We start from the raw sequence: 18,672 nt of genomic DNA on the forward strand, positions 1-18,672 counted from the left end.
CAAATAAGAGAATAAAAAGCAGTGGGCTAATTCAGAAGATGCTAAATATGAAAAAAATCACAGGGCGGCGCCTGTGGCTCAGCGGGTAGGGCGCCAGTCCCATATGCTGGAGGTGGCGGGTTCAAACCCAGCCCCAGCCAAAAAAAAAAAAAAAAAATCACAGATTTTACCTTCCAACCTCGGAATATCTCATTCCTTCTATACAGATATACTATTAATAATGTCTTATTTTCTATACTGTTAATAATATCTTATTTTTCCCTCTAGAAATTTTCTGTGTGGAGGCAAGCATATATAGCCTACATGTACACACTGACAGGCTTTTGGGAAACCTGTCGGTGGGATCCCCCTGCGCACGGTGGAACAGACTCCACATGGCGAGATCCCACTGCGCATGGTGGGACCGCACAGTGCACATTGGGAATAGACTCCACACGGTGGGATTCCACTGCGCATGTTGGGAATAGACTCCACACGGTGGGATCCCACTGCGCACGGTGGGAACAGACTCCACCCGGTGGGATTCCACTGCTCACGGTGGGAACAGACTCCACCCGGTGGGATCCCACTGCACACGGTGGGAGCACACAGTGCCCAGTGGGAACAGACTCCGCACAGTGGGAGCACACTGCACACAGTGGGAACACATCATGTTGGCCCTCCCCATGCTCCTGGGACAGCACACACACAGAGCTCCCTCCCGTCTGGGGCTGCCTGATGTGTCAGATGAGTGCCCTTTGGCTTATCTGACCAGTCTCCTATAGATGGACGTTCAGATTGTTTCTATTTTGGGTAATGAAGTTAGTACTCTCATGTAAATCCTTTGCAGGTGACCCTTAAGATATATCCTAGTGGTGAGGTTGCTGGGTTGAAAAATATGGGAGCACTATAATGGATGGTACCCACATCAGTGTGTGTGCCCCAATAAAGAGCAGAGATGTCTGTCCCTTACTGCCTGGGCAGTTCCTGGCTCTTCGGATCTGTGGTGAGAGAGGGCCTGACTTTTTCTTGTTCACGGGGTTTCTTCTAGGGTTCTGCGGTCAGCAGATCCCGACCGCTTCCAGGTGATGTTCTGCTACTTTGAGGATAAAGCTATTCAGAAAGACAAATCTGGTAAGCTTACCATTGTAATACTTTTATGATGAATTGAGCTTTAATAAGATAAAAAGAATGCCATTTCCTTCCTTTTTTTTTTTTTTTGAGACAGAGTCTCAAGCTGTCACCCTCGGTAGAGTGCCGTGGTGTCACAGCTCACAGCAACCTCAAACTCTTGGACTTAAGTGATTCTCTTGCCTCAGCCTCCCAAGTAGCTGGGACTACAGGCACCCGCCACAATGCCCAGCTATTTTTTTTGTTGCAGTTGTCATTGTTACTTTGGCTGGGCAAGGCCAGGTTCAAACTCACCATCCTCAGTGTATGTGGCTGGCGCCCTACCCACTGAGTTACGGCACCGCCCCATTTCCTTCCTATTTTTTGTGAACACGTAGAAATAGTTTTGTAAATAGTTGTAAAGATCAGCATAAAACATATAACCTAAAACAAATATCTTACTTGGTCTGCCACTGGTACAAAGGCCCCAAACAAAAGGAAGGTCTGTACCCTGTCTACTAGAGTGTGCTCCAGCACCTGTCTGAAGGGCCCAGGGTTCCTTGGCCAGTCAGCATCTCGCTGCTGCAGGAGAGCAGACATGCTTCTTAATGTCAGGAGCAGGTAAGAGGACCAAAGAACCCAGTGGACAAACCATCATAATCTGAATGTAAATACAGTATTTTTATTATTTTACTTAATTGATATAAGTTCAGACTGATTGTGAAATGTCTGAGTTCATAATGATACTCTGAAAAAAGCAATGTTTAATACAAAATGCACAAAAATATGGTTATAATTACAAAAGAAGAATGAGTACATTGGGAGAAAGAGAGAGATAAAAGTAGACATATGTTTGTTTCTTCCATTAAGTATTTGTGAAGTGGAGACACGTAGTCGTATCTCTCTGTGTAAGCAACCATACAGTCCAGGACAGAATCTGGCACTAGCATTCAGGGGACTCAGGCCTGGTCTCCGAAGTGACCCAGTAGACAGAGTGCCCAGTGCAGAGTAGACAGAGGAGTCAGTTAAAGATGCTCCGTTAGCAGCTCGGTGCCTGTAGCACAGTGGTTATGGTGCTAGCCACATATACCAAGGCTGGCGGGTTCGAATCCGGCCCAGGCCAGCTAAAACAACAATGACAAGTACAACAAAAAATAGCCGGGCGTTGTGGCAGGCACCTGTAGTCATAGGTACTGGGAGGCTGAGGTAAGAGAATCGCTTAAGCCCAAGAGCTTGAGGTTGCTGAGCTGTGCTGCCACAGCAGTCTACCGAGGGCAACATAATGAGATTCTGTCTCAAAATAAATAAATAAATAAATGCTCCTTTAGCCAGCGCCACCAGTGAGAGCTGGCTGCAGGCATGGCCATCGTCATGAGGGTCTCCATGCCTTCTTCGTAGCCTTGCCATTTATGGGAGAACCCAGTTGGACCATGGACAGGCCAGACTTTGTAGACCATGTCCAAGTCAAGCCCTGTATTCATTTCTGAGCACATTTGAAAATAGGAAAATCTATTTGAAACACATCTCATGAGGCAGCATGTTCTCAAGCCCTGAGTGCACAGAGGTCCTCAGCTGTTCAGCTGTCATCAGTCCTAGCCAAGAGAACTGACTCTCAGGAAGACAGAAAAATAATGGAAACTCTAGTAAGACAAACCTAAGAGAAATACAGGAATAAAAAGAAGAGGTATGGCTTGGCGCCCATAACTCAGTGGCTTGGGCACCGGGCACATATGGCAGGTTCGAACTTAGCCTGGGCCTGCTAAACAGCAATGACAAACTACAACAAAAAAATAGTTGGGTGTTATGACAAGTGCCTGCAATCCCAGCTACTTGGGAGGCTGAGGCGAGAGAGTCGCTTAAGCCCAAGAGTTTGAGGTTGCTGTGAGCTGTGATAACACGGTGCTCCACCAAGGGTAACAAAGTGATACTCTGTCTCAAAAAAAAAGAAAAAAATTTAAAATATGCTGAAATATTAGCCCTGTTTTAATTAAATGCTTAGAATAATTTAATTAATTTTATAATTGCATTTATTTATTTTATTTATTTTTTGAGACAGTCTCACTTTGTTGCCCCCGGTAGAGTGCTCTGGCATCATAGCTCACAGTAACCTTAGACTCTGGGGTTCAAGTAATCCTCTTGCCTCAGCCTCCTGAGTAGCTGGGACTACAGGCACCTGCCACAATGCCCAGCTGTTTTTAGAGATGGGTTCTCACTCCAGTTCAGTCTGGTGTCAAACTTGTGAATTCAGATGATCCACCCACCTCAGCCTCCCAAAGTGCTGGGATTACAGGCGTGAGTCATCGCACCCAGCCAATTTTGTAATTGTATTTAAATATGCAAAGGAATTTAGTACAGTCCTCAATTTTTGATTAACTGTGAGTACAAAAAAACATTTTTTTTCTTTTTGAGGCAGAGCCTTACTATGTTGCCCTCCGTAGAGTGCTGTGGTGTCACAGCTCACAGCAACCTCAAACTGTTAGGCTTAAGTGATTCTCTTGCCTCAGCCTCCCAAGTAGCTGGGACTACTGGGACTACAGGCACTTGCCGCAACACTGGGCTATTTTTTGGTTGTAGTTGTCAGTGTTGTTTGGCAGGCACGGGCTGGGTTCGAACCTGCCAGCTCCGGTGTGTGTGGCTGGCGCCCTAGTAAATTTTCGGAGGACTGCTTATTGATGAACTCTTTAGACTAACAAAATTAGTATTAATAAAGTAAGTAATCCTTTCTATGCCAGAAGCTCTTGGCACATTGATGATTTTTGTCAACTTGTTCTTGCCAGTAGAGAAATTATTTTCAGATATTTCCAGTACAGTTTTTTTCTTTTGTTAAAAAATTAGTGCTTGGGGCAGCGCCTGTGGCTCAGTCTGTAGGGCGCCGGCCCCATATGCCGAGGGTGGCGGGTTCAAACCCGGCCCCGGCCAAACTGCAACCAAAAAATAGCCGGGCGTTGTGGCGGGCGCCTGTAGTCCCAGCTACTCGGGAGGCTGAGGCAAGAGAATCGCTTAAGCCCAGGAGTTGGAGGTTGCTGTGAGCTGTGTGATGCCACGGCACTCTACCGAGGGCCATAAAGTGAGACTCTGTCTCTACACACAAAAAAAAAAAAAAAATTAGTGCTTGAAGAAATATTTTTTTTTAAATCACCCCCAGGGACTCTGAGATGCTGCTTTTATGTAAGGCTTTCATCCAATAAGTCCTGTGTAGAACACTTCACACTGCTACACACCAAAGTCAAGAAATATATGCACTGGGTGGCGCCTGTGGCTCAAAGGTGTAGGGCGCCGGCCCCATATGCTGGAGGTGACAGGTTCAAACCCAGCTGTGGCCAAAAAAAAAAAAAAAACTACAAAGAAATATATGCACTAATGTATTTTTGTAGCTGGGAGCTAGTAAGGTTGGTAAGGAAAAGCAAGGGTTCTGGAATCTCCCTCTGCTGGCAGTGAGAAAAGGGTCAGAGTGAGCAGAGAGACTGGTGGAAGCCAGAGGTAGGAGGCAGGCAGTTCCTAAAGAAGGAAGCCTGGGGCCATGCACAGTGGCTCATGCCTATGATCCTCGCACTCTGGGAGGCTGAGGCAGGTGGATTGCCTGAGCTCAGAAATTTGAGACCAGCCTGAGCCAGAGCAAGACCCCATCTCTAAAAAATAGCCGGGTGTTGTGGCGGGCACCTGTAGTCCTAGCTACTCAGGAGTGTGAGGCAAGAGGATCATATGAGCTCAAGAGTCAGAGGTTGCTGTGAGCTGTAACACCACGGCATTCTACGGAGGGCAACAAAGTGAGACTTTGTCTCTGAATAAATAAATAAGGAGGGTTGGTGCCTGTGGCTAAGGCGCCAGCCACATAAACCGGGTTTGAATCCAGCCCGGGCCCGCCAAACAACAATGACGGCTGCAACCAAAAAATACCCAGGTGTTGTGGCGGGCACCTGTAGTCCCAGCTACTTGGGAGGCGGAGGCAGGAGAATCGCTTGAGCCCAGGTGTTGGAGGTTGCTGTGAACTGTGAAGCCACGGCACTCTACCCAGGGCAACAGCTTGAGGCTCTGTCTCAAAATAAATAAATAAATAAATAAATAAATAAATAAGGAAGCCTTTTCTTCCTGGATGGGACGCTCAGAGGATCTCATGCACATGCCCCAGGACCACTTGGGGGTACAGTAGAGACACTGACCCCCACTGGCTGAGCAGTTCATTGATTCAGTCCCCTTGTCCGATCACCCAGCATTGGTCACTGTAGCAGCTGTTTTGTATTAAGTTTTGTGCTGGATACTTGGCTAACCCTGAGATTCTTTGGTTCTAGGAGAGAAAGTAACAAAATTTAAACTGTCAACCTCGAAGAGACTTGCAAACCTAGCACATTTTGTCATACTCCTAGAGAATATCTATAGACAGAATCAGATCTTTTTTCTTTTTTGAGACAATCTTACTATGTCACCCTCAGTAGAGTGCTGTAGCTCCACAGCTCACAGCAAACTCAGACTCTTGGGCTCCCAGAGTGCCAGGATTATAGGCGTGAGCCACCATGCCGGGCCAGAATCAGATCTTTCTGAAGGTAGATGCTTCACTCTCCCTTCTTTCTGAGCTGTTTTTCTATTCTTACCATGACAGAGGAAATTAAATTGTACATAGCAGAGGAAATTAAATTGTACTAGGGATCAGTTTGCTCTCCAAAAGGTTCAAAATGAAATGATTTTCATTTTTGCGGTATACTTTACCCTTTCACAATTTCAAATTGCTTATTTTTGTTCTGGCCATGATACATAGATGAAGTCAATAAATGTACAGCTACTGAGTTAACTTCTCTCTTCCTTTTTTCTCCTAAAACATGAGGTAGAGACAAAATGTCTTCGGAGACGTATACACGTATTATTCATGAATTTTTTAGAACGAGCCAGGAAAGAGACATATGGACCATCTCGCAGCTCCGCTAAAGGGGAGGGCCTCTGCCCCCTCTGTGCAGATGTGAGCTACACCTCCTTGTTCCTACCCGTGCAAGCCTATAAGGGCAGGAGTTTGCTGATCATCTGCCAGCTGCCCAGCAACTGGTCAGTACACTAGTAATTCAGAGATAAGCTTAGGTGCAAAAGAAGAAGCTTTTCTTTAAAGAAAAGTCCTCTTAGGTGCTATTATCAATAAGCATCTGACCACTATCTGATTGTTAGGAACTTACAGTTTCCGTTTCCTAATGGCTATGGGGAAAAAGTACAACACTAAAGACATACCCCCAAAATAAGATTTCAGCCACCCAACCCAGCAGTTTAAGAAAGCAGCCACTCTCTACTCTTGGGCACCTGTCCAAGTTACATGACCACTTTTCCTACTGCTGAGAGCTGTATTAGGGCTCGCGTTTCCCTGTACAGATAACTGTGGCTGGCTTCTGTATGTCTGAGGCTCTGTGCTGGGCCCAGATCTGCAGAGCTGGCAGCATTCAGTCCTACTTCTCTGCCCGCTTGTAGAGGGCAGACCAGAAGCACAGAGGAGCAGGCTGTGGAGTGTGAGTCAGTATTTTACTGCAGCTCTTCCATCTGCACTGTGGTTCTTACTGTGTTCTGTTGCTTTTTACAACCTGCTGTGCCTTCCTGCGACAGTGAGCACATCCAGTGCTCAGATCTTGGTTTCTAAGAACCATTCACCAATGAAAGGAAATAGAGCTTCTTGGAGAAAGGGCTGATTTACAAGAAAAAGAAACGGCATTGGAGCATGTCAGAAGGACACAGGAGCCAAGCCAAAAGAGCTCCCAGTGGCCAAAGTTGGAGCAATTAGATTATGAATAAAATGAATACCCATGAGTCCAGAGTTGTTTATATTATTAAATAAATAAAATATGAGAAAGGAGGAACAAGCCTTCCTTATAGAATTGCAGTTACTAAAAATAGAAGGGATGAGGAAGAAAGAAAATCTCTGGCAACCACAGTAGCTACTATGGACAGAATCTACTCATGGATGCTAAAATTAGTGAGTAAAATTTTAAAGAGAAATGAGACCTACAAAACCTCAAAGTATCTTCTCCAAAATATTTGTCAGTTGCTCTGATGGTTTTACCTCTCATCCACAAATTGTCTTCAAGAGGTGGCATTTCATTCCTCTGCCTGAGTGTGGGCTGGATTGAATGATTTACTTTTAAAGAATAAAGTATGGAGGGCGGCGCCTGTGGCTCAGTGAGTAGGGCGCCGGCCCCATATACCGAGGGTGGTGGGTTCAAACCCAGCCCCGGCTGAACTGCAACAACAAAAAAAATAGCCGGGCGTTGTGGCAGGTGCCTGTAGTCCCAGCTGCTCGGGAGGCTGAGGCAAGAGAATCACATAAGCCCAAGAGCTGGAGGTTGCTGTGAGCCGTGTGACGCCACGGCAGGCTACCGAGGGCAGTAAAGTGAGACTCTGTCTCTACCAAAAAAAAAAAGAATAAAGTATGGAAAGGGAAAAATGGTGACTCAAACCAGATGGTCGAGGTCCGCCTCACACACCCGAGATACATGTGGCAGTAAGCACACATTTACTCCCTGGCGCTCTCTGAAGTCCCGCAGCCCTAGTCTAATCGTGTGTGAGCACGGGACAGACCTGAGCTGAGGGACATTCTGCAGAATGCCTGTGTCCTTCAAAGGCATCAACATCATGAAAGACAAAGACAGTGCAGACCAGAGGAGGACACGTGATGATGAAACGCCACCTGGCATCCCAGGCGGGGTGCTGGGACAGAAGAGGGGTGTGAGTGGGATAATTGGGGAAATCTAGACAGTCTGGAGTTTAGTGTGTTAGTATCTGACTCTTTGTTTCAACAAATGAGCCTGCTAATTGCAAGCATTAATGTCCAGGGAAGCTAGGTGAAGGGTGTGTGGGAACTCTGTGAGTATAGAATCATTTTAAAAGAAGAAGTTTGAAAATAGCCAGAATTGACGTGTTACTGTGGCTGCCCTGATCCGTGGAGGCCTTCTCATTTCAGGGATGATGCAGTGTGTGATTGCTGTTGCAGACAAAGTCTTTGATGCCTTCCTGAACATGATGGCGGATAAAGTAAGTGTCTTGAAGTGTGAGCACATGTCTGCTGGAAGCCCGCAGGGGCGCTGCTGTACCTGTCTCTTCTGCATCTCTAGGCCAAGACCAAGGAGAATGAGGAGGAGCTGGAGCGGCATGCCCAGTTTCTGCTGGTGAACTTCAACCATATCCACAAGAGGATACGGAGGGTGGCAGACAAGTACCTGTCAGGTCTAGTGGATAAGTAAGTTCATTTTCCTGCTGATGCTTGGTGGGTATGAGTGTAAACTTTTGTGATTTAGAATGCATGAAAAAAATCATCACATTATCAGTCAAAAAAAATGGAGTCAGTAAAAACTCAAGGGTGATGCAGCTTCCCACTGAATGTCAGTGAGTTTGCCAGAATCTGAATTTGGGCCCAGAAACCTCAGTTCATCTTAGCTATCAGTGTCACTTATTGTGGATACCATAGTTACTGCGTTCCTCTTGCTGGGCGTAATATCCAGTGTCTCTGAGTCCACCCACCCTTGCGAGACCCAGCCCATTTTCTAGCCCAAGGCCCAGCCAGAGATCTCCTGGTAGAAGTGGTGTATTTTGGGCTTCTGAGGAACAAAAGCCCACAGTGGCTCTTTTTCATATACACTCTTTGAGCTGGGAGCCAAAGTAGACCCTCTTGGGACTCATCCCCACACAGATGAGAACATTCTGAGGCAGTCTGGCCAGCTTTCCTGAGGGCTGAAGGCCAGAGACGGCAGGCCAGTGCTGCGTTCCTGGTATAGGCAGCAGTGCCATCTGAGGGTGGGTCAGGAGCCAGCCAGAGGCCATGAGAGCAAGTCCAGCACACATGTGACATGCATCTGAGCTAGGCCTCCTGAGTCGTGCTCCTCAGATGAGTCACAGCTGTGCAGACACATTGCGCCTTCAACCTCGAGGCCATCAGCGCTGGTAGACTTATTGCCTTCAAGGGCAGGCACCTTCTCTTTACCCCAGGTTCTCATGCAGATAATGTCATTTTCTATGCCATGAAGTGAGAAATAATGGAGAGCCCTGGTCAAAAACTAGAATTGCTTTGGGGGAAAAGAGGGTACCATTTGGCCAGGATGTAACCAGAACAGTCAGTGTGAGACACACTTGAAGCGTCTGACCCCGAGGAATGGGACTAGCAGGGGCCTGGGCACATTTCTGATGAGATACCACACACTTGCTCCAGAGAGCCTGAGGGTGGTAGGCTTTCTGCCCAGAGACCTGACTGTACACCTCCAGATGGCTGGCAGCAGGTGTGGGCTTGCACTGGACAGGGGAAGGCAGTTGAGGTGGGCCCCACCCACTCAGGTCCCCCTTCTCTGGAGGTTTGGCTCCTGGCCCTGAGCACTGGCTCTTGGCACAGGTTTCCCCACTTGCTGTGGAGCGGGACTGTGCTGAAGACCATGCTGGACATCCTACAGACCCTGTCTCTGTCACTGAGTGCTGTGAGTGTCCCCGGGTGACCAGGACTGACCCACATACCCACTGACCACTCTGTTGTGGCATGCTTCTCTGAACCTGACTATAATGCTGCAAGGAGGGTATTTGGGGCCCTTCTCCAGTAAGCTGCAGCAAGTTTGGGAGCCCATCATAGATGGGATGGGTGGTGGGAAAGGGGGGCCAACATTCTTCTGCCCCATGTTAGAGGCTTGGTAGTGGCACCTTGGGGAAGGCAGTTTGGAAGAGGAAGTCTCACTCTGCTGCAGGATATTCACAAGGACCAGCCTTACTATGACATTCCTGATGCTCCCTACCGGATCACAGTTCCTGACACGTATGAAGCCCGAGAGGTAGGCCTCATGTGGTCCCCTGCATTAAGGGCCATCTTCACCAGTCCCTGACTGTCTGGGCAGGTGCTTGGCCTGCATGAGGTCACCCAGTCCCCAGCAGGTGTGAATGCGTTGGCCCCATCCTGCAGCAAGAAGACTGAGTACCTGCCAGGCCTTGCCATGTGCAAGGGCAGCTCACCACCCCTAGGCTGTCCTGCTGAGCACGCTGGCTCTCAGCTGTGCTCTCAGTTTAGCTGCCAAACGTTCTTAACTAGCAGGTTGTAGCCCCTCCCATCTGCATTGAACAAGCATGATTGCAAGAGGACGGCACTCCTCTGAGGTGTACTGACAGTTACTGTGGCAGCAGCATAACATGCCTTTGGCCTTGTGCTCTACCATGGGAAAACGGGCAAAGTAAATTTTTTTTTTTTTTTTGTAGAGACAGAGTCTTACTTTATCGCTCTCGGTAGAGTGCCATGGCATGACACAGCTCACAGCAACCTCTAACTCCTGGGCTCAGGCTATACTCTTGCTTCAGCCTTCCAAGTAGCTACGACTACAGGCACCCACCACAACCCCTGGCTATTTTTCTGTTGCAGTTTGGCCGGGGCTGGGTTTGAACCTGCCACCCTCAGTATATGGGGCTGGCGTCTTACCAACTGAGCCACAGGCACTGCCCAGCAAAGTAAATTGTTCCAGAGGAGGAGGGTGTCCCAGGCATCTTTTCTCACTAGCCAGGTCTGACTCAGAGCCCTTATTCTGGCAGGACCAAAGCCTGAGTCCACTCAGAGTTCTACCAGCCTGTGGCTGAATCACATTCTAACTCAGGACCTCCCAGCCGACAAGTGGTCAGTGAGGAGTTCCCCCAAGCAGTAGTGTAGTCCTGGAACCTAATGTGCACGTATCTTCTGCCACACAGCCTTGTGTAAGAACTGCAGATGATAGTGTGTGCGAGTTCCTGCCCTGGGAACCTTGGGGCTAGACCCTGATCCCTGAACTAGTCTGCCAGGCTGCTGTAGCAGAGGACTACAGAGGATTAAAGAGCAGACATTATGGGCCAGGTGCGGTGGCTCACACCTGGAATCCCAGCAGTCTGGGAGACCAAGGCGGGTGGATTGCCTGAATTCAGGAGTTCAAGACCAGGCTGAGCAAGAGCGAGACCCCATCTCTAAAACTAGACAGGTTTTGTGGCAGGCACCTGTAGTCCCATCTTCTCTGGAGACTGAGGCAAGAGGATCACTTGAGCCCAAGAGTTTGAGGTTGCTGTGAGCTGTGACACAATGGCACTGTACCCAGGGTGACAAAGTGAAACTCTCTCTCAAGAAAAAAAGAACAGACATTGTAGGTCTTCTAGTTCTGAGGGCTGAGGTCCACAGTCAAGGTGTCAACAGGGCTGGTTTCTCCTGAGGCCTTTGTTGTTGGCTTGCTGGTAGCCACCTCCTTCCCATGTCCTCAAATGTTCTTCCCTCTATGTGTCCAGATCTCCTGTTCCCATCAGGACACTGGCCAGGGTTGGCACCTGTGGCTCAGTGAATAGGGCACAGGCCCCATATACCAAGGGTGGTGGCTTCAAACCCAGTCCAGGCCAAACTGCAACAAAAAATAGCCGGGTTGGGCGGCGCCTGTGACTCAGTGAGTAGAGCTCCGGCCCCAAATACCGAGGGTGGCGGGTTTGAACCCGGCCCCGGCCAGCTAAAACACCAGTGACAACTGCAACAATAACAAAAAAAGCCCGGTGCCTGTGGTCCCAGCTACTTGGGAGGCTGAGGCAGGAGAAGCCCAAGAGTTGGAGGTTGCTGTGAGCTATGTGACACCATGGCACTCTTCCGAGGGCCACAAAGTAAAACTCTGTCTCAAAAAAAAAAAAACTAGCCAGGTGTTGTGGCAGGCACCTATAGTCCCAGCTACTCAGGAGGCTGAGGCAAGAGAATCTCCTAAGCCCAAGAGCTGTAGGTTGCTGTGAGCTGTGACCCAAAAGGGAAACTCTGTCTCTTAAAAAAAAAAAAAAAAAAAGGAGGACACTGGCCAGAATGGATCAGAGACCCCTTTTGATTTAATTACCTCTGTAAAGGCCCTGTCCCAGATGCAGTCCCATTCTGAGATACCGATACTGGTTAGAGCTCAACATAGGGATTTGGGGGACACAGTTCAGCCCTGATGAACTGACCTTGGGTTGTTGAAATGTATTTTCACCCTCTTCCAGAGCATTGTGAAGGACTTCGCCGCCCGCTGTGGGATGATCCTACAGGAGGCTATGAAGTGGGCGCCCACAGTCACCAAGTCCCACCTGCAGGTACTCTCTTAAAGTCATCAAAATGCAGTCTCAGGGGCGGTGCCTGTGGCTCAGTGAGTGGGGTGCTGGCCCTATATATCAAGGGTTGTGGGTTCAAACCCAGCCCCGGCCAAACTGCAACATAAAATAGGTGGGCCTGGGGCGGGGCCTGTGGCTCAGTGAGTAGGGTGCCGACCCCATATGCCGAGGGTGGCAGGTTCAAACCCAGCCCCCGGCCAAACTGCAACAAAAAAATAGCCGGGCATTGTGGCGGGCGCCTGTAGTCCCAGCTGCTTGGGAGGCTGAGGCAAGAGAATCACGTAAGCCCAAGAGCTGGAGGTTGCTGTGAGCTGTGTGATGCCATGGCACTCTACCGAGGGCGGTACAGTAAGACTCTGTCTCTACAAAAAAAAAAAAAAAATAGCTGGGCATTGTGGTGGGCGCCTGTAGCTACTTGGGAGGCTGAGGCAAGAGAATCGCCTAAGCCCAGAAGCTGGAGGTTGCTGTAAGCTGTGTGACGCCATAGCGCGCTACTGAGGGCGATAAAGTGAGACTCTGTCTCTAAAAGAAAAAAAAAAAATTCGGTCTCAGTAAGCTCCTTCAGGCTGTCCAAAGAGCTTTCTGCAGATGCAAACAACTCAAAATACAGCAGCACTAGTGTGAATAAACAGAGATGTCAGTCCAGTGCCTGAGGCTACAGTAGAACCCCTGAAGGCTGCTCTGTGTTAGAGCCCCTTGGGAGGGGTGCTGGACAGGACAAAAGGAAGGCGGCACCCAGGAACTCTGACCTCTCAAAACGGAGGTGCCAGCTCTGTGGCAGGACATGGGAGCTGCTCACGAGAGGGGAAAGGCAACACAGTGGGCACAGGGCTGCCAGGCTGCGGCAGTTCCAAGGGCTGAATGTGTGCGGTCTTTGCCCGTGCCCACGGGCAGGACTTGCCTGAGGCTGGTGGAGCAGAGGCAGAGTCAGTCACTTGTGTCCCTTAAAGCCCATCTTAGAACGAGTACATGCAGAGGAATCTTTCTGTAAACACCAGTGCCTCTCAGGGGAGCCATTATTGTATAGACTACTATAGTCTTGCAGAGATGGAACAAAAATGTTACAGCGTATGAGAAGACAGTCTTCTTAACAGGGGTCAAAGGTAAGACCTCCTTCTAGATGTCACTAGAAGAAATCTGGATTAACAAAGAGCAATATTAGGAGGAACTCATGAAGTTGGCCTCAGCAACACTTTTTAAGATGAAGCCAGTTTACAAATGTTTGTGTGTGTGAAATCCAGGAAGGATAGAGCAGCTAGCTCCAGGAGCCCAGAATGTTTGGGATACATTTGGTAAGAACCCATGGGTTGTGCCAAGGATAGCTGTGAAGTTTCTCCTTCCCCAAAGAGGTTGAGCATGGAGGAGAGCAGAGTGGGGCCTTGTAACTTGTAGGGGATAAGGCCCAAAGAGGTTCTTGTTGGTAGGGCCAAACCTTTTTAAGGCCCAAACCTTCTCGTTTGCACACTAGGATTCAGACTATGGTAGTTTCTTGATTAGATGTTTCTAATACATACTAACATCTGATTTCCTTCCATTGAGGTAAAGGAAAAGGGCTTCTGCTCCCAGTGCTGCAGCATACGAGGGGAGGCTCCTTTTAATGCTTAGAAGATTTCAGTGGACAAAAAGGGGGCTAGTAGAGCTTTTTACTCTCTAACTAATTTCAGGCAGGCCTGGCCTAAAGAGGAAGTGGAAAATGAAAAGGCTTGAAAGGATCTTGATGTGTGCACTTGGTGTCCCCTTACCCCCGCCTCGCCCACCTCTTCCCTCCCCCTTCAGCCCATTAATTCTGAACCCCCACCCCAGCTCTGCACAGCTCTCACAGCCCAGCCTCCCCTCCCCATCCTGCCTCCAGCCTCAGTCTTTCTGGAATCTTCCACATCAGAATAATCCCGTTTTAGTAGCAAGTCTGGCCAGTGTACTTCCCTTTAAACTTGATCGGTAGCCACACCTTATCCCCCTGCTGGGCCTGTGGATGGGCATCTTGTGTTCCCAGGACTTCCCCAGAAACCAGTTCATCAGTGCACATTTGCATTTATGACCTCATGTTTTTCTGCAAAAAAGGTCCCTCCAAGCACCTTTGTCCGGTGCTATGTGTGAAATGGCCTACCTGGTTTGTCTCTGGCACAACCTCGTCCCCCGCCTCTTGCCTCTGTACTCAGTGCTCTTACAGTGCTAAGCTCTTGAGGTCCCCAGGGCAGGAAGTCTCCCTCACACCCCAGGCTCTGCCAGATGTCCTTTACCCAAATGCCCTTTTGCCATTGTGTGGCCAAATGGACTCAGGTATTTCTCCGCACTCCTGCTGTCTCGCTGTACTGGGCAGCAGGAGTGCAGCAGTGGGAGAGTCCCAGCCTGCACCGCACTGCCTGCCTGTTGGCAGCAGAACCAAGGCCTTGTGGGACTTTCCCCAGGTGCTCATACAGCTCTTGGCAAATAGCAGGTGCTCAGCAAGGACATGCTAAAGGAATACAGGGGCCTCCCCCATTGACCACAGCACTGCACCAACTGGGTGACAGCCGTTGGGGAATCAGCCCTCAACCTCATTTACAGATGAGCAGGAGGCAGTAGAGAGGCTTTAACTTATGCATGGTCCCACAGTGACCAAGGGGCAGCCCAGGACAGAAACCCAGTGTTGGCTCCACTGCCCCTCACCTTCAATGATGAAGTTTTATTTTCCCCTTTTAGTGAAGTAGTATGTTTTTACCCTGCTTCAGGAATATCTAAACAAACATCAGAACTGGGTGTCGGGACTATCCCAGCACACAGGGCTAGCCATGGCCACTGAGAGCATCCTCCACTTCGCGGGCTACAACAAGCAGAACACCACGCTCGGGGTATGTGTCCTGCGGAGCAGCAACCCCTTAGGCTGGGAAGGGGAGTCACTGAGGTCCTGGGTCCGTGAGGGCAGGAGGTAGGGCTGGGAGACAGGCTTGGGCAAAAGAATCGGGGGTGTGGTTTGGGAATATTTTCTCCTGTCCTGTGGGGTTGCCTTTGTACACAGGCATGCCCCTTTCCATCTCAAACCTTTAGACTGAGGAGCAACCAGTGGATACTTGAGAGCAGGTGACTTGGGCTGTCACCTTCAGCCAACCTGTACCATCTGTAAGGGATATTTACAGATCACAGGCACCAACTGTTAACAGTGTTTCCATTGCAGATTAAGGCCATTCTCGGGTGGTATCTGTGGCTCAAAGGAGTAGGGCGCTGGCCCCATATGCTGGAGGTGGTGGGTTCAAACCCAGCCCTGGCCAAAAACTGCAAAAAGACCATTCTCACCCCAGTCTGGGGATTCTTCCTCTTGCAAAGGTCTGTTCACTTATAGTACAGACTGCCTTTCAGAACCACTGCTTCTATCAAATTTTTCAAAAAATAAAAATTTTCTGGGATGGTGCCTGTGGCTCAAGGAGTAGGGCACCAGTCCCATATGCTGGAGGTGGCAGGTTCAAACCTAGCCCCAGCCAAAAACCACAAAAAAAAATAAAAAATAATAAAAATTTTCCAAAAATTTCTCCCCTGGGACATACCAGACTAGAGGGTATTCTAAAAAACTTTGTTTTATTAAATTGCCAGCACTGAAGATTTTTTAATAAACTCCAGATCTGAGCTTGACTTCTTTTTTTTTTTTTTTGAGAGCTTGACTTCTTAATTGGACTTTTGTTTAGCCATGGTAAATGTGGAAAAGGGATTGTGTTACAACAGTCTGAAATAATTGTGGTTACTTGTCCATAGGCAACCCAGCTGACCGAGCGTCCAGCCTGTGTGAAGAAAGATTACTCTAACTTCATGGCATCCCTGAATTTGCGCAACCGTTATGCAGGCGAGGTACTTCCCCTGGCCTAGTGTCCTCTCATTTTGACACCAGCTGGCCCCTTCCCAGTGGAAATGAAGAAGGCCTCTGGGTGATGTAGAGTTTACTTACTTTAGGTGGACTTGGACTTGGCATGGGGCCCTGGAACTCATGGGCGCGTTCTCGATGATCTCTGATATTAAATGGTAGCAACATATCCTGGGTACTCAGTGAGATGTATGCCCCGAGTTATTCCAATTTCACAGACAAACTGGGGCTCCTGAAATTAAGTAACTTGCCAAAGTCACACAGGCAGAGCAGGGTTGAGAACCACATCTTCCAGCTCCATGTTGAGGGCTCTCATTCACCACGCCACAGTTAATTCCAGCTTGATGAGTTGCTCCACCTCTCTGGGCCTTTGCTTCCTCATTCATAAACTCAGAAGCTAGTCTACACCATTCCTATGGTCCCTGGCAACTCTACAAGCCTATCGGTGCTGGACTGAGTGGGGGTTAGCTTCCCCCTGAGCACTCTGCCGCTTGCTTATTCCAGTGGCCACTGTCCCTTGGGCGCCTCAGCAAGGCACCCGTGCTCCACGCAGCAGCCACTGATCACACAGGCTCAGTTGCCTGAAGTCAACCGTTGGAGTCTGCTCCATGTTGTTTTGAATACCCCAGTGGTGTTGGGAAGGGAAGTCTGTCTTTGGGGATTAGTTTTATTCTTACAAGGAATCAGATCTTTACAAGCAAGTCTTGTGAATAAGAAACCAACCATTGCCAGGCACGGTAGCTCATGCCTGTAATCCCAGCACTGTGGGAGGCTGAGGCGGGAGGATTGCTTGAGCTCAGAAGTTAAGAGGCTTGTTTGAGCAAGAGTGAGACTCCAACTCATGGAAAAACCCAGCCATGCACAGCAGCGAGCGCCTGTAATCCCAGCGGCCTTGGAGGCTAAGGCAGCAGGATGTCCACAGCCCAGGTCTGAGGTTGCAGTGAGCTACGCCACTGCACTCTGCTCAGGGCACAGGGTAGAACTCTGCCTCGACAAAAAAAAAAAAAAAAAGAAAGAAAGAAAGAAACCAACCACTTTCTTGGGGGGAAAAGATTATATCTAACTTTAAAAATAGCGAGGCTGGGGCTAAGCGCAGTGGCTCACACCTGTAATCCCAGCCCTCTGGGAGGCTGAGGGAGGTGGATTGCTTGAGCTCAGGAATTCAAGACCAGCCTGAGCAAGAGCGAATCCCCATCTCTAAAAATAGCCAAGTGTTGTGGCAGGTGCCTATGGTCCCAGCTACTCAGGAAGCTGAGGCAAGAGGATCACTTGAGCCCAGCAGTTTAAGGTTGATGCAAGCTAGGCTGATGTCATGGCTCTCTAGCCAGGGCAACAGGGTGTGACTCAGTCTCCAAAAAAATATGCTGATCTTGTTGTTTGAGTCATTGAGTCTAAAAGGAAATTTATTTGTCCACCTCACGTTCATACAGTCCTGCCTAGGTCAGACCCTGGGCTCAGTGCCAGGTACAAACACGAGAAACGACGTCCCCACCCTCAAGGAATATCTATAATGGTGGTAGCACCAACGTGCATTTCTAGAAGAGAAGTTTTCTAGGTAAAGGCTGTGAGCAGTGGTCCATCTCTGAAGTGAGCATGCCTCTGCACAAGTGAGCTCTAGTGGAGGCGGTGTGGCACGTGCCAGGCCTGCCACAGGTGTAGTCAGGTGGCTGCCAGGTCCCTGTCCAGGGTGCCTGGGTTGTGTGTTAGATGCTGACGTGCATCCTCCTTACAGGTGTATGGGATGATCCGGTTCTCAGGCGCCACAGGCCATATGTCTGATCTGAATAAGATGATGGTGCAGGACCTGAATTCAGCTTTAGACCGAAGCAGTCCTCAGCAGTACACACAGGCCATGTTCAAGCTGACCGCGATGCTCATTAGCAGCAGAGGTAACACACAAGGCAGAGGGAATGAATTCTGGCTCATCTCTAAAAGAATGTTTGCCTCCATGGTTTGTAGTCAGCTGGAGTCCTGCCCAGAGAACGAGGCAGACCTCTCCCACTAGAGATCTCCGGAGCATCTTTCGTTGATGAAGAGTAAATAAAAGGCCATTATTGGCCTCAGCTGGTGCAGGCTCTTGTTGAACGGGGTAAAATGTGTTTGATTCAGTGAATGTTGGAGGCCTCTAAACAGCATGTCTTTGGTTCCAGATTGTGACCCACAGCTCCTCCACCATCTGTGTTGGGGTCCCCTCCGGATGTTCAATGAGCACGGCATGGAGACGGCCCTGGCCTGCTGGGAGTGGCTGCTGGCCGGCAAGAACGGAGTGGAAGTGCCGGTAAGACACTGACCTTGGGTTGTCTCTGAGGGAGGGACGGGACAAGAAAAGGGAAGAGGCTGCCCTGGTGCTGCCACCAGTGAGCATGGAGACCCAAGCAGCACCCCCACCCCACCCCATCCTCTCAAGCTTCAGTCTCCTTTTAGATCGTGTTATTAATACCTGCCAGTCACAGAGAAAAGAAAGGGAGTGAGGAGCATCACAGTGGTGCACAGAACCCTTTATTTTTCTAAAGCTCAGGAGGGGAGCCATTTCTCTCCTGAAGCTGGAAGACCCTGCTTTTTGAACGCCTGTTGACACCGACCTGCGGGGGAGCAGCTCTGTTTGTCCACGAGGATATTTTTCTTGACCTGCTAACTTTGGGATCAGTCCCTTTTGCCTGCATCTGTATTTCTGGAGTTGTTACTTC

The 18,672-nt window shown here is 49.1% G+C and overlaps 1 protein-coding gene across 4 annotated transcripts in view; it reads left to right on the forward strand.

Moving 5' to 3' along the window:
- The window catches only part of PI4KA (phosphatidylinositol 4-kinase alpha), a 138,494-nt gene that overhangs the window by 88,210 nt on the left and 31,612 nt on the right, over positions 1-18,672 (forward strand). For all 4 annotated transcript variants that reach the window (XM_053587410.1, XM_053587407.1, XM_053587408.1 and 1 more), the window contains 10 exons: positions 1,031-1,113; positions 8,018-8,088; positions 8,169-8,293; positions 9,437-9,518; positions 9,780-9,863; positions 12,046-12,135; positions 14,865-14,984; positions 15,880-15,972; positions 17,718-17,874; positions 18,136-18,263. In XM_053587410.1, coding sequence (XP_053443385.1) covers positions 1,031-1,113; positions 8,018-8,088; positions 8,169-8,293; positions 9,437-9,518; positions 9,780-9,863; positions 12,046-12,135; positions 14,865-14,984; positions 15,880-15,972; positions 17,718-17,874; positions 18,136-18,263 — 1,033 coding nt within the window. The remainder of the gene's footprint in view (positions 1-1,030; positions 1,114-8,017; positions 8,089-8,168; positions 8,294-9,436; positions 9,519-9,779; positions 9,864-12,045; positions 12,136-14,864; positions 14,985-15,879; positions 15,973-17,717; positions 17,875-18,135; positions 18,264-18,672) is intronic.

Source organism: Nycticebus coucang, chromosome 4 (assembly GCF_027406575.1).
Source record: "Nycticebus coucang isolate mNycCou1 chromosome 4, mNycCou1.pri, whole genome shotgun sequence".
NCBI lineage: Eukaryota > Metazoa > Chordata > Mammalia > Primates > Lorisidae > Nycticebus > Nycticebus coucang.